Genomic DNA, 14,430 nt, shown 5'->3' on the forward strand with positions numbered 1-14,430 from the left:
GCATGAAAGTATGGCAAACACTTACCGGTCGCTTTGTCACAGTGGCAGCAGCTTTGATCGTCGGGCGATGCGTCCGCCGCACAGCAAGGCACACATTGATGGTTGAGTCGATCAAGGTGCAGTGGGAAGGGGCAGGTGACACAGGAGAACTGACCAGGACCGCTGCACGTTCGGCACGACTCGTGGCACGTTTTGCATGTTTGCGTCGGTGGATCGTAGTACTGCGAGGCGAGACAATCGATGCACAGTCCGTTTTGCAGCATGCTGTGCGCTGGACAGGACGTACAGGCTAGCGGACCAGCGCCTGTAAGGAGGAATGCAATAGAAACAACAAATGCGTAATAAAGTATTTTGATTTGGTGAAACTTTGTCAAAAAATGTGCCTAATTTGATATTACTTTACATCGGTTACTTTACAATTGTATTATTGCATACATTTAGGCGCAACATTTACTCAGCAACATATGCAAACCTGAAGCTCTCGACCCATAACTATATCGTACACTTTATCCCAATACTTACCGTTGCAAGTCTTGCAATAATGATGGCAACGTTGGCAACCGAAGTTCGTCTTGAAGAATCCTTCCGGACATTCCGGGAAGCATTCACCTCCGGCCAATTGCCATCCTGCCGGACACTGGACGCACTGGTTTCGCCGGGGACCGCTGCACGTGTGGCAGCTAAGGTAGCATTTGGCACACGTTCCACGGTCACTGTAGTAGCTGCAGAAGAAAGAAACAATCACGAGTTACCATATGCATTCCCAGTGACAAGTGCAACGGTGTTACTTACCCATCGGCACACGTAGTGCGACACTCTCCGCTCTGCAGCTGCAATCCCTTCATGCATGCGGTACAGTTCATGCGCGAGACACACTGGGTGCAGGTGTGCAGACACTTGGCACACACACCCACCTCCATGTAGTAGCCCTCGTCACACACGTTGACGCAACGTTGGCCCTGTAGCAGCAGGTTCGAGGCACAGGTCAAACATTCGTTCTCGGTCGGTCCGGTACAAGTTTCACACGTCGAGTGGCACGGATGGCAGTGGCCGTTTTCAAAGTACTCCGCTGCAAATGGAAATAATTAATATGAGCTAATTAATTTATGTTTACCAGCGTACGGATTGATACTGCGCAATCTATACCGTTTGTTAGCTTTGTGTTATGAAATCGGTCATGTGATTATTTTTTCACTTGGAAATTCTAGCAGCAAAATGCAGTCGATGCTCTCGTTTCTATTGAATGTTGTTAACTTAAAAACAAACACTTTATATTTTGTACGGCAAAAACAATAAAATAACAACTGTTAGAATCATCCCATTAACATTCATTGGAACAACCCTCATTAGGATCAAGCATTGTTCATTATTTATACAATTGGTGCTTGTCAGTTGCGATAAAAGTAGTATACCGTTTTGTGTCAGGCATTTATTTCATTTTCCATTTCCTTGTTTGAAGGAATCTGTCACGGAAACGTAACGATACTGCAGCCTGTTATTTTATCAATTATATCATTCCAGCATATATACAACTTCAGTTTTAGCTGTTCCATATGAATATGAGTTAGTGAATGTAATCATTAGTATCGTATATTTTTACGAGTATCGAGATATCGTGTGCATAATTCCAACATATTGAGACGAAATCACTATTCGCCATTTCTATTTATTTGCAGCAAATTTGCAACTGTTTGGTTAGAAAGGTATTCAAAAAATGCATATCCACAAACGCCCGCACGCTGTTGCGACAACAGCCAAAGCTTTCCATTGGATGGATAAAAGCTCACCAGTGCATCACATCGCAAATGACAGTTTGCAGTTTGCTCCAGGGCTTCCATGAGAGCGTAATTTGCGCTGCTTTTATTTTTCTATATGCCCGATTGGTCCGCCAGCTCAATGCTGTTCATTTTCCAGTACCATGATGGTTGGATGAGAGTTGCTATCATCGTTTAGATAGGGCTATATGGTGCAGGGTGCGCACTTGTTTCAATTACGAGGAAATGCATCGCTGCACCCTGTGATGCATCGGTAACGATACGACTGTTCACTTAACGAGCACAAAATTTACACTCGGGCGCATTAATCGAAACGGTGGTTCCCAGTGAGTGTAACGCGGAATGGCCACCCATATTTAGAAACGGTGGGTGGTATTAGTATTATGCGAAGCGCATAATACGATGCATGAAATCGCAGTTAATAAGCGCATGAAAAATGGAAAGAAAATTCATGCTTATTATGGAGGCGCCTGGTAGTGCGTAAAAGATTGACTGTCTATTACAGCCTCGGTGTAGTGAGTTGATACGAATCAGCAACAAATTGGAGTTAAGTGAACACGTCAAAAGCGTCCCGTTTAAAGATTATAACTAATTCAACCAGAACTGATAATTGGCCACTGGGTAGAGAACTATAAGTCTCTTAGTAGCGGATCAGAACATGTTATGCTTCCACGATGTTTGCTGCTCAAACGATTCTATTGAAAAGTGAGCTGACTTTGAACACAAGTTGGGACTTTATTTTATATTTATTTCGCGAAGAAATACATTATTGTTGATAATATTTTGATTATGATTTTTGATAGTAGATTACATTTGGGTTTAATTTAAGTTACAATTCGTGTGTAAAATGTAAATATTAAACTTTGTTAAATTCATGTTGGGAAATTTTTTTTATTATTTAATTATAGGAGCACATCAAATTACATCAAATTCATCAAATTGCGACTGCCAACTCTTTACACAAATTCTCCAAGCTTTAGAGAAAAAAATGGATTATCGTGCAAGAGTATGAAAAAAACTATCTTCATTTTCCATTTTCAACACTTTTCATGAATAACATGACACAATAATTGATTTGCCTACTTTTTCGGGCAAATTCGTAATTAGCATTATTACATTTTTTTTGAGTAAAAATTTATGCAACCCTGATGTAATTGTTCATATGAATGGTAACGTGTGAGGAACAGACATATGAAAACACAACATGTTTTAAAGGACAATATCCTATGTAGTATAAATACTGCACGCTTCAACCAGATTAGCTTTTGATATACTGTATCAACTATGAAAGATTACAGAATGGGCCGAGGGTCGGACGTACCGTGTGCCAAATATAAACGAAGTCGCAGTGCAATGGAGCACAAGTGAGTGACGCACGACCAGGCATTGCATTTTCCACTCAAATGAACCGAGAAGATCACCATTAGGTTTTATCACGAGAAATAAAATTGCAATTACACTTCGCTCCGTTCGCGCACGGTCAATCTCAGTCCGTCAGTGCGACCATATGGCGAGTGAAGAGAAAAAATATGTAGGAGAAGTCGGTTTTTTCATCATGTTGAACCCATTATCGGGCTCCGCGATGTGCGATACGGAAGGTGCACGGTGCAAACCGACTTGTTCCCGCGTTAAAAGAAGGATGACACCTAGCAGAGCACGTACTCTATTGGTAACGTTTCTACCGTTGGGAACGGAGGCAAAGCCCCATTGGTCAATCGTTCGCAAGGCACGTTTCATCGTCCCAAACAGCTAAAAGGCTTTCCCTTTATAATTGTGCGTATAGAATTTTATCCATTTTTATCTTTTAACCTTGCTTTAAACGTTTTCTGAAATGCACTTACATTCGTCACAGTTGTTGTTACCGTTGGCGATGCATTTCCCCTTCCGGTTCATGGTCCAGTTGTCGTGGCAGGTCAGACAAACGGCCCCATTTCCACAGGTGGCACAGCCATGCGGGCAGGCAATACATTCGTGGCGCTTTTTGTCCCCGTAGTAACCGTCCGGACAGGCGTTCAGGCAGCGGCCTTCGTGCGCGAACCGGCCGGCCCGACACAGGATGCATTGGCTCTCCGATGATCCGTTGCAGGTGGCACAGGACTGATGACAATCGGCGCAGCTGGAAAAAAAAGAACAAAGTCCAATCATTAGATATGGAAGGGCAAAAAATGCAATAGATTTCAATGGATGAAATAAAATAAACCGTTATCACAATGGGATAATGCTTTGTTGAAAGTTGCTAAATTAAACAGGACAATAGGATCAGCAATTGTTAAACATAAAGTAAACCCAAAGCAAAAACAATGAATTTTATATTTGAATAGTTGCCATTACAATATGAGGATTTTAGCATGACGTTTAACATGACAATAACCTTATAACACAACAACACACTTTTACCACATCATACACTTAAACAAACAAACGAGAGAAGAGTGTGACCCAATGTGTTGGGTCTACAAATAAATTTACAGCTTTTTATAAACTTTACAACACCATTTCAAATTCGAATGCCAAATCTTATGTGGCTGACTTACAGACAGAACAGCTGCTAACAATATTGCGTCATTAACTTTTTTTCTTTCTTTGTCGGCACAACAACCTCAAGAGATAGCAACGCAGACCCGCTTTTATCATTTTTGTTCTTAGAATATCATCTAGAAATTGAAATGTTTTTCACAGCCTTATGACGGTCTAACCAACCCTCCTAGGCCTTCATGATGTTCTTTGGAATCCCAATCCAGTTCTTCTTCATTATAGGCACAACAACCTCAAGAGGTCGAGGCCTGCCATTTCTGGCTTTCTGTGACTGTGAGGATTGGTCCGGATGGGATTTTGGACCGGTCCTGTCGTGTAATGATCGACTCCGTTACCAATACACCATCGGGCCGCCAACTATAATGGGGAACTTTTATCGGTCAAATCATTGCATTTTCTTTTGGTAACTCGCGGGAAGCATTACATATTTCCTTTTAAAATGACTAAAAGAGCGACAGAAAGCTATGTTTTATGCGAAAAAAACTAGTATGGTTGAATTTATGATAACCTTAATAGCTATTTAAAAGTACACGAAACCCAGGGAGTATACTAAATCAACACGAACATGAAATTTCCACCAGCAGATAATTATGGACTGCATAGGGTAAGATCTCGCCGGTGACGTCTTATATTGCAAACTGCTTCCAAGAAGTCAAACCCCAGCTAATGAAAACATTGAAACATTGAAAGATGCGAGTCAGTAAATTTCCATTAAGTTCGGCTACATGTTGATGCCCAGTCGATAACATATTCCTTTACACATCTATAGGATGTTGGATGAAAAATTCTACGTTATCCGCCTTAAAGTCCACACTTGACACCTACTGAATATCATCAACCAGAAACCACCAGCTAAACATGTTTAAACTTTAAAAACGTCGGTAACTTACTTGTAAACCTAATACCATGAACTTTAAAACAATACGGTCAAGCCGCACTGGTTATTACTGGCCAAACACCATAAACTATATTCCGTTTGAATTATTCAATATGTTTAAATGGGTTCTTTTACAAACATCATGAAAGAGGGTATTGGCTTTTGTTGAATAATGCTTTATAAAATATTTCAATAGAACAGTACAATACTACTGAAAAAATATCACATCGTTAGTATAAATTACAGTAAAACCAGTAAATAGAAAACAAAGCTTATACAAATAAACGATGCTTGAAAAACAAGAACAAAAAATATAATATACAAATTAAGGTAGCAATTCAAGTGGTGGTCAGTTTGGTAGCGAATCCAGTCTTCACACAACATGACCTGACTAAAACCCCATACGAATTAACCCACTGAACGCAGAACTTTGTCTATCGAGCTATGAGTATATAAAGTCAAAGAAAAGATATTTTACATTTCAGAAGAGGCAGGCCTCTAGACTTCTTAAGGTATCTGTTGCGTCCTGCAACAAGCTTCCTGTTTTATTCCTTTCACCAACGATATCGGCTCTTTTAACTGCTTTTGAACTAAACCGTCCCGATTTATTTCTCTATTTCGTTCACAATCGCGCGTCGTTAAAAAAAAACAACCGTACGTCTTCTCGCTGGTTGAAACCCGCACTTTTATCCTTAGGAACGAGCCTACCCGAAGCGGATCCTCAAGAGGTGGCCACTCATAGTTCCCGAATTGCGCTTTCTAGCGTGTGGTACCGGTACCTCGCAGCGTTGCTAATAATCACCACCAAGATTGTTAGTGACAGCATCAATGAAGAAGAAGAAGAGGAATTTCAAATGCTCTTTAAAGTGCTTTTTGCTTAAGCATTCGGATTAATTTCGGGTTATCCTCGCTACACTAGAGAGTTACTTTTGTTTGCCTAGTTATTTTCAATCGAATTTTGTAACCATTAATAATTTAGAAACACACCGAGACAAAGGATGACAAGTCGTTCAATTGATCATTACGTGGAGCAACAATAACGAGGGATTATTTTCAGTTAACTTTATTGTTTTATGACTGTCAGCCAGGTTGTCAAGCATTCGAACAGCAGTGCAGTGTAATGTATAAAAAAAAATCTGCTCTATTTTGTTTAAATTACCAGATAGAATATCCATTCCGACAAAACAATCGGTACGATGGATATTAAATCTTAGGCAACAGCAGACAAACTGGATGGGTGGCCTGCGAACAGTCCAGGGCATGCGGTTTGTGCAGCACTCAGCACTTTTACGATCACCAGATGTGGCAATAAAATTTAACAACGAAACAAAGCACAAATGCACAAGACGGGTGCTGTGTGCGCTTTTGAGAGACCGCCGGCAGATGCAATATTCGTAGTATACCAAACGGTCCAACAGAAGGAAACGAATGCCTCTTTGCACACACACACACGCATTATCACATACACACACATAAACACACGCACTCATGGGAACATCTTTTCGGTACTGTAACGTGCGAGAGAACGTTTACTTCCGAGCGTTGCATGGAGCGGAAACGTCCATTCCAGCAGGGGTAGAATAAAAACAGTAGGAAGCACTTAAATACAGATAGAATTTTTATGCACACCTCAAGCAGCATAAATTATGCACATACGCTCCACCCCGATCCTCCGACCGCGGGGTCCTTCATATCGCCAGAATCGCCATTACTCCCTCGAAACAACCGTACTGGGGTGTGCAGCAGGTATGGAAAACTGGGTCGCATATATGAGTTATGTTTCGCTAACCATCCGGAGCTCAGAGGCACCTGAAATTGACTTTTCACCACGCTAGACCACACACACACACACACATGAGACTGTGCACGTGACGCCCCACTACATTACCGCCACGGCATGTTTGCTACGCTTCACCTACCAAGGGAATGGTTGCCCGGTTGGGTGCAAACTTGTCTCAGAAAATGTTCTCCAAGTGAGACGGGGGAAAAAAAAAGTCAAAACCCAAGCAAGAGTAAAACACACACACAGCGTCACATTGTCGTTTGTGTGTGTGTGTGTGTGTCCTAGAGCTTCGGTTCCGTCGCAAGATCGCCGGCGCACGTAATTGCCACTTTTGCACCTTTGCCGCGACTTTCGCTCCCTGTCCCCACATAGAAACGGCCGACGGTACGTCGGCACACCTCATATCCCCGTGGTCACCATTTCGTTCCAGGCATGTGTCATATGATAATGAAATAAGAGAAAATATGAGAGACCGCTTCGTCGTGCTGGGCAGGAAGCATCGCGGAAGGATTCGTGAACGGTACAAGGCGTGTAGTTCTGGTATCCATTTTATCCGTTTCACAAAGGCGAGGGCAACTTTAATCGGAAGCGCTACCTTGGCGCTGTCAGCCGCACGCCTGAAGATGTGTCTTCTCTAGCACCGACAGACACAGAAGACACGGCGATGCGAATGAAGGCGACGCGCAACAGCAAATTGCGATAAATAATCGTAAAAAAATATGAAGTGACAGATAATATTTGCTACCGTCACTGGTGCTCGCGGAGTTGACCGTAACGGGGAAGAGTTTCGGGTAGAGCAACGTGTAGGAAAAACAGGATACACTCCGCAATAGGTAAAAGCTACACAGCCGTCAACAGGAACACCGACCAGAGCGTGTGTGTGCTCAAGATGGCATGAAATTTTATTTTCAATTTTTATGACCCAACGTCGCGTGGGTGCAAAAATTCCCTAGAGCAGCTTCCGGTTCCACAAAAAAAAATAGGAAGCTGACACTGGAGGACACACGTCCATTAGCTCCGATGGTGGTGTGCGACAAAGCGCAAGCAAACAAAAGCGCACCTTGCAGTGACTTTACCGAAGAAGAAACATTCGTTTTCGTATGCGCAACATTAGTGCCAGCTGGCGCAACGAGCTTTCAGCGAACGAGGGGTTCGAGAGCGGTGGTGATGAAGATTTTAACGAGCGATAGCATAATGCGCGATACACTCGGGCAGGATGTTGCCTTCCAACAGGGCAGAAAATGGAGGTGTGCAGTACGGCACGGGAGTCTAAAAGTCATTGAAGGGATATGGCTCAAAGCCCGCAAAAAGGAGAAGTTAAATAATGTTGTTACGGGCGAGTTGTTGAGCGTTGGATGCAGGCAGGAATGATTTTTTATCACGATGCACTGCATTACATCACCTGCATTCTTATGCTTCGTTGGTATTGATGTGATGAGATAAAATAAAGTTACTTATTGGGGTTAGGTAATGTGGGTTTTGCATGGAACCAGGGAAGGGACCGAGAAAGTTTTAATGCATTGGGCATAACCAAGTGATTTTGGATTTTGAAACAATTTTTGTTATGAGAACGTGAGAACGTCGAGACCGTCCATTTTATAAACTGGTCTCATTATCTATCAGATCGAATATTTTGTGAGAGATAGATCTTAGTCTATCGCGTAGACAGAACCGATGATTATAAGGAACCTTTCGTTCAGATGTTTGAGTCGTACAATAGCTTACATTATTTGCGATCATTTTAAAGAAGTTGAACATAATTCGCGTGTTATTATAGTCCTTCTGACTTAATTAATCCTTATGTCCAAACGGCTGCTAGGAGCTCGGGTCCTACTAAATCCATATCGATTTCCACACAGGACCACAGGAGAGGATGTTGTCGATGTAGAAACAAAGCAAATAAACTAACAGATACAAGGTTTCGACTACTCTACGATTTGAACATTTGCTACATGAACCTGTCCAAAAATAACGAGTCGCGTTAGTGAGGGAAATGTGAGAAGGGACAGTGTAGAAGGTTTTATAAAGAAGAGCTTTGAACTCATTATTGTACATGAATTCGACTCATGTCTAATTCAACGACCGGCTCATTTGTGCCGGACAATTCAACGACGTCACTTTAGGCACTTTATTATTGAAAAACTAGTTTAAACTAGTCCTAGTCCATTAAGAATTAGTGAAATCGGTGAGCTCGTAATTAAAGTGTCGTATCTTGCCTATGATAACAGGGAACTGTCTATCGCATAATTCTAAGAATATCGTGCACGAATACGAGCATGCGAAGCATATGAATTCTATCCGATTAGGGATGTTAATGAGAGTATCAGATGTATGTAAACTATCTTTGATTTGTTCAACTCGTTGTGTATCTGTGTATGCACACAGTCCTTTTACACAAGCAGGAAACTCAATACACAATAGTTATACCTTTTATAATGTAATAAGATGTCAGAAACAGTGCAAGACCGTCGGATTTGGCTTGATTTAAATCTAAATTCTAATCAATAGGTATACACTTATATGAAAAGAGCTAACAAAACTGCAAGATTTATTTTAAGATCCATTAATTTCACTAGGTTGGCCAAACAAAAATGTTTAAATATTTAACATTACTCGTGTTGCGTTGTGTGAATATTAATTTTTTGGACTCCTATTCACGGTATAATTTGCAGAAAAGTCACTTATGTTGCCATTACGCGGCTTCCATGGAAAAGTCATTCGGTGCACCCACAATAAGATACATTATAAGGAAAAGGTTTTTCATATTTCCTTGTTTATCTTTTTTTTCTTTAACATTAATGCACCTAACAGTACTTTAAGATCGCGACAATGGCTAACCCCTGCAAATTGCAACAACGTTTTGTACCGACGAATGAATAAAACTGGGGTTGTAAGCATTTAATTAAAGTTTCAATTCAGTCTATCTTTGCTTTAGTTTGTCCTATTGTTTGCGTATTCCATGGTAGTAAGGAGTGAACTGGGGCGTCCCGGTGGCATGATGGTAACGGCGCTGGTCTTCACTCGAACGGACCGGACCAAAATCCCACCCAGACCAATCCTCCGTACGCAGGATTTGACTATCCAGTTACGGGTAAATAAAGTAACAGAAAGCCAGAAATGGCAGTTCTAGACCTCTTGAGGTTGTTGTTTACGATAAAGAAGAAGAAAGAGTGAACTAAGGTCAAACTAATGAGTGAAGTAATGGTATAATCATTAGGCATTTATATGTAGGTTATGGAACCCCGGTGGTAATTATAATACAAATTAAAAAAACTTATTAAACTTATTTCAGCATATCTGTTTCATTAAATCGGTTTACAAAATAAAAACCTAGTTTAATATCGTATCGGATTAAAGTAGTCTCGGTGAAAGATTTAAGCGAATGCCAACATTAATTCCTCCAATAAAATCAAGATAACAAGCGAGTTTACAATTGTCATCATGAAACGATTCTTTCGCTTTGCAGTAGCAAACAGAAGGTAAAACCGTAGTTATACCCACAAAAAGGTTTTACTTTGTTTCGTTCACCATTCGAAGTTGTTCCCGACATGGTAAGTAATTCTGTGCGAGAATCATGGTGAAATGCAAGCAACAGGGAAAGAACAATAAAAGAAAGAATTGACAATTTTAACAATCGATCGAAGACGTTAACCGTAAAATTCAAAGTACAAATCAACCAACGAAGCATATTCTTATTCAGCTCCGTTGGCGCAGCATTTTTCTCGTTTTTTTTTTCTCATTCGTCGCGGGCAAATTTACCCGTTCCGATGAGTTTTCTCGAATAGAATTATATGCTTCATCCGTCGATCGAGTTTCTATCGTGCTGGGAGCTTTTACTGCAATTTGTTTTTCTCTTTCTTTGCCGTCACAGCATCGTTCCCTTTCGCTCGACCATATCTTGTCATTCGGTACGGTTCGTTACACTGAACCGAATCCAACCGATTTTTCCTGTGGCGATACTTTGTGCGTTTTTAACTCACGGTTTGCTCTGGCAGGTTTTTTTGTGATTTTTTTTTTATTAAAAACAGTAAAGGAAAACACCATGAAAATGGAAAAAAATCACGCATTGTCGTGATGGTGGTGGGTTTCGCTGGAATAATATTGTTTCGCCACTTTTGTTGAGCTGGGTTTGATTTTTCTTTCTCCATATTCTTGTTACACGATAGCCTAAAACCGTTTGCAAACTGGCGGTGGCATAAAGGAAATCCGTCGTCAACAGAAACGCTTTTGCCGCAAAAATACATTGGCGCAAACGACAAATTGGGTAGAATTGTTTGCCGAGGGATGGAAGGGCACAGTGCAAGATCGTCCAATCGCGCACATTCACCATTGAATGTTGAACGTATTTTTCCGAACGCTTTTAGATGTTTGCAGTTCACGAATCGCTGAGGGGAAAAATACTGAAAAGCTATCGATAAGTGACCCCAACTCGGAGATGGAGAAAACAATGACCAAAGCCGCGAATAAGGACCGTATTCAATATCCGGCGAGTCAAACAGATATTGGCACGGTGTCAAGCAGTGTGGCAATCGGTTCCCGCTTTCACGGATCTTTCCATCAAATCGCCAATAGTTTGCTGACAACTGTCAAGGGAAGAATTTTTTAAACACAAAAAAAGAAATATCCGTCTAAAAGCAAACAACTTCTCAACACTAGCAACTGTAAACGGTTGCTTCACTATCTGTAAAAAGTATTTTCATTCTTCTTCACACTTTTCTTCCCAGTCCGTATCTTCGCTCCCTGATCGTAATAAACAGAAGCGAACGGAAACGATGCCACATCGCACCACAACGATATTCGTCTGTCAATGCATTCCGGAATCCGCGACCAGAACCCAACACTCCGGTAGGAACAAATTATGATGGGTTCAATCGAGCACATAATAAAGGAATATCCGAAACGGAAATAATCCGCTACTCTCAGACGCGCCGCCGTACCAGTCTTTCATTTCAGGACCCCTCTGCGACGGGGCCAGAAAAGACCCGGAATTGGAAAATGGAAATCAATAGAATTACGCCAACGGGATCATAATCGAAAATTGGCAGCAAAATGGCACACTCACTTTAGCGCACCAGGTCAAACGAGCAGAAATGGAGCATGGAGAAGTGGAGCGCTTAGTGTTCCAAAATAGCACCGGAGCAGTTTCTTTTCATCGCTGAACGAGGACGTGAGGGAGAAACAGGCAATGGTATTACTTTTTTCCTGCGAGAGGACACACAAAGGACACACTGGATGATGCAAGATTTCCTTCCAATAGTTTAATGTAAGCCTTTTTTTTTGCTACATGCCGTAGCTACCGCAAGTAAATTTGGACCCATCCGTAAAATTACGCAAATCTTCATCTTTTACAAGCACAGTGAGAAAATGGGAGTGAATTTTCAAAGTGGTACACACAAAAAAAATCTCACTCACCCCAACGCAACACCTCGCACCGGATGTTGGAACACACACAAACAGTACGTAATCCGACGCCGGACAGGATTAGGTACCGGAGTGGTTATGGAATTTAAATTAATTTTGTGTTGGCGCATATTTTTTCCTACTTCTTGCGTTTAGAATCAGATTTTAGTCCCGGGTCCGTCTCCTGGCAACTGTTTGTGGGTGCGTGTGTGTGTGTGGAGGGGGAGGGGTTGTTTGTTTGTTTTTTATTTTGTTCACCACCTTGAAACCCGAAAGCTAATCAATTATGCTTGATGAGAGTTTACTTTTTTTGTTATCTTTTCCCGCTCGAACACGCTCGAACCTCATCACAAATGCATTGGATGGAAATCTGCACGGTTAATCCATCATTCTCCTAGTGCCTGCCTTGCCCGAGGTTTTTTTTCTCCCAGACGATTTCAATCGTGAAAAAGGTCTAAGAATTAAAGAATGCCAACGGGAGGAAAAAACAAAGGATTCTAAATTCATGTTAGCATTTTTCGCAACAATCGAAACAATCGATCCAATTTTTAGTACATTGAGCCGGATATCGGTTGTTCGCCCTTCGGCTCCAAGGGATCGTTACGGAATGGGAAGCGTTAACATAAAACCAACACATCGTTTATTGTGCAGCATAAGCATTATTTTTACAATCGTCACTTTAAAAAGAGAATAGTACCCGAAACGGTACCGGGACGGAGTGTGAAATGAGGTGCAAAAATACACATACTCGTTACACGGGACGACACCCACCGGGGGCTGAGCGTGTGTGCGTGTGGGAACCTGTCTGTGAGTTTCGTCACGTTTGCTCACTTTCCTCCGAGGAACGATGTAATAAAATTTTATTCATAAAATAACCGACTTTTTTGTTGCTGTACAAAACCGAATCGACGGCAAAGCAATGGTTTGAGGGAAGAAGCGTTCAGGACAACGACGTTCGTGACGCTTTCAAAGTTTTCTACTCTCGCATTCACCGTTGGTGTGTGGTACAGATGCGGTAACGCTGGGAAAAGAAATAGCAAAACACAACGTTTGCAAGGGACAAGTGGGATAACAAAAATTTCATCAAAAGCAAATTTTCGATTCGAGTGCCAGGTCTTTGCTGGGCAACTGCTAATTCAACGTGTGTCATCGTGTGTGAAACACAGTAGCGAGCTCCTTCATTGTGTTTTCCTTTTTGCAAATGGCAAAACGATAAAGAAATGGCAGCGAATGCGAACCTGACACAACGAACCTACGGTTGTGTCCAAGGACATCCCTTCAATGGAATATTAAATGATTGCTTATCTTGTTTTCAATTTGCACGGTATGACGATACGACGACGTCGGTGGTCACCTGCCACAACCGACCGAAACCTGGTGGCAAAGGACCGTCTTCAGGAGCGGAATCCTTGGAGGAACGATTGTAATGCAGATCGACAACTGTCAGCACCAGGCCAACAGCACACCTCGGTAAGTGTGTGCAAATTTATAAGAATGATCTTTGCTTGTCCACTTTGTCGCTGTCGAGCAGCGGTGCCGTACGGCGGGCAAAACGATACGGTCGAGAAGAATGGACAACCTGTTACCGTTTGTTTACAAGAAGTTAAACACCATCGCTACCGGACGGGAAGATGTTGCTTTGTCCGGCTCTTTGGTGTGTTCTTCGAGGGGAACATAATCAATAGGGAATGGGATTCGATTTTACCGCAGCCGAGAAGTTAAGACACAGGCGACCCAATGGTGGTGGCAATTGAATACCTGCAGATTACTTTGTGTTGTCATTGGAGGGCATGTGATGATAAGCCAAGGGCATGGTGAATGCCAAAACGGTGCAGGCGGAGGGAATGGGAATGAATTTGTTGTTCGATAGACTTTGTCGACTCGATAGAACGATGGCAATGGGTTCACAAAACGGGCACCCTGTTACGTGGAGGATTATATTGGATTGGTTCCTGGTGATGCTGGTTCTGTGTCGTTCTTCACCAGCTACCCTGATGGCCGTAGGATGGTCACTTTCATGTGACGAACATTTGCACCATTTGCTGGGGCACCCCTATGTG

At 42.0% G+C, this 14,430-nt stretch overlaps 1 protein-coding gene across 1 annotated transcript in view; it reads right to left on the reverse strand.

Annotated features, from left to right (window-relative positions):
* The window catches only part of LOC128706823 (furin-like protease 2), a 94,101-nt gene that overhangs the window by 4,129 nt on the left and 75,542 nt on the right, over positions 1–14,430 (reverse strand). Inside the window, exons 10-13 of the mRNA XM_053801764.1 lie at positions 3,617–3,891; positions 793–1,069; positions 523–722; positions 26–304 (exon numbers count right to left, since the gene is read on the reverse strand). Of these exons, the coding sequence (XP_053657739.1) occupies positions 26–304; positions 523–722; positions 793–1,069; positions 3,617–3,891 (1,031 nt within the window). The remainder of the gene's footprint in view (positions 1–25; positions 305–522; positions 723–792; positions 1,070–3,616; positions 3,892–14,430) is intronic.

Source organism: Anopheles marshallii, chromosome 2 (assembly GCF_943734725.1).
Source record: "Anopheles marshallii chromosome 2, idAnoMarsDA_429_01, whole genome shotgun sequence".
Taxonomy (NCBI): Eukaryota; Metazoa; Arthropoda; class Insecta; order Diptera; family Culicidae; genus Anopheles; species Anopheles marshallii.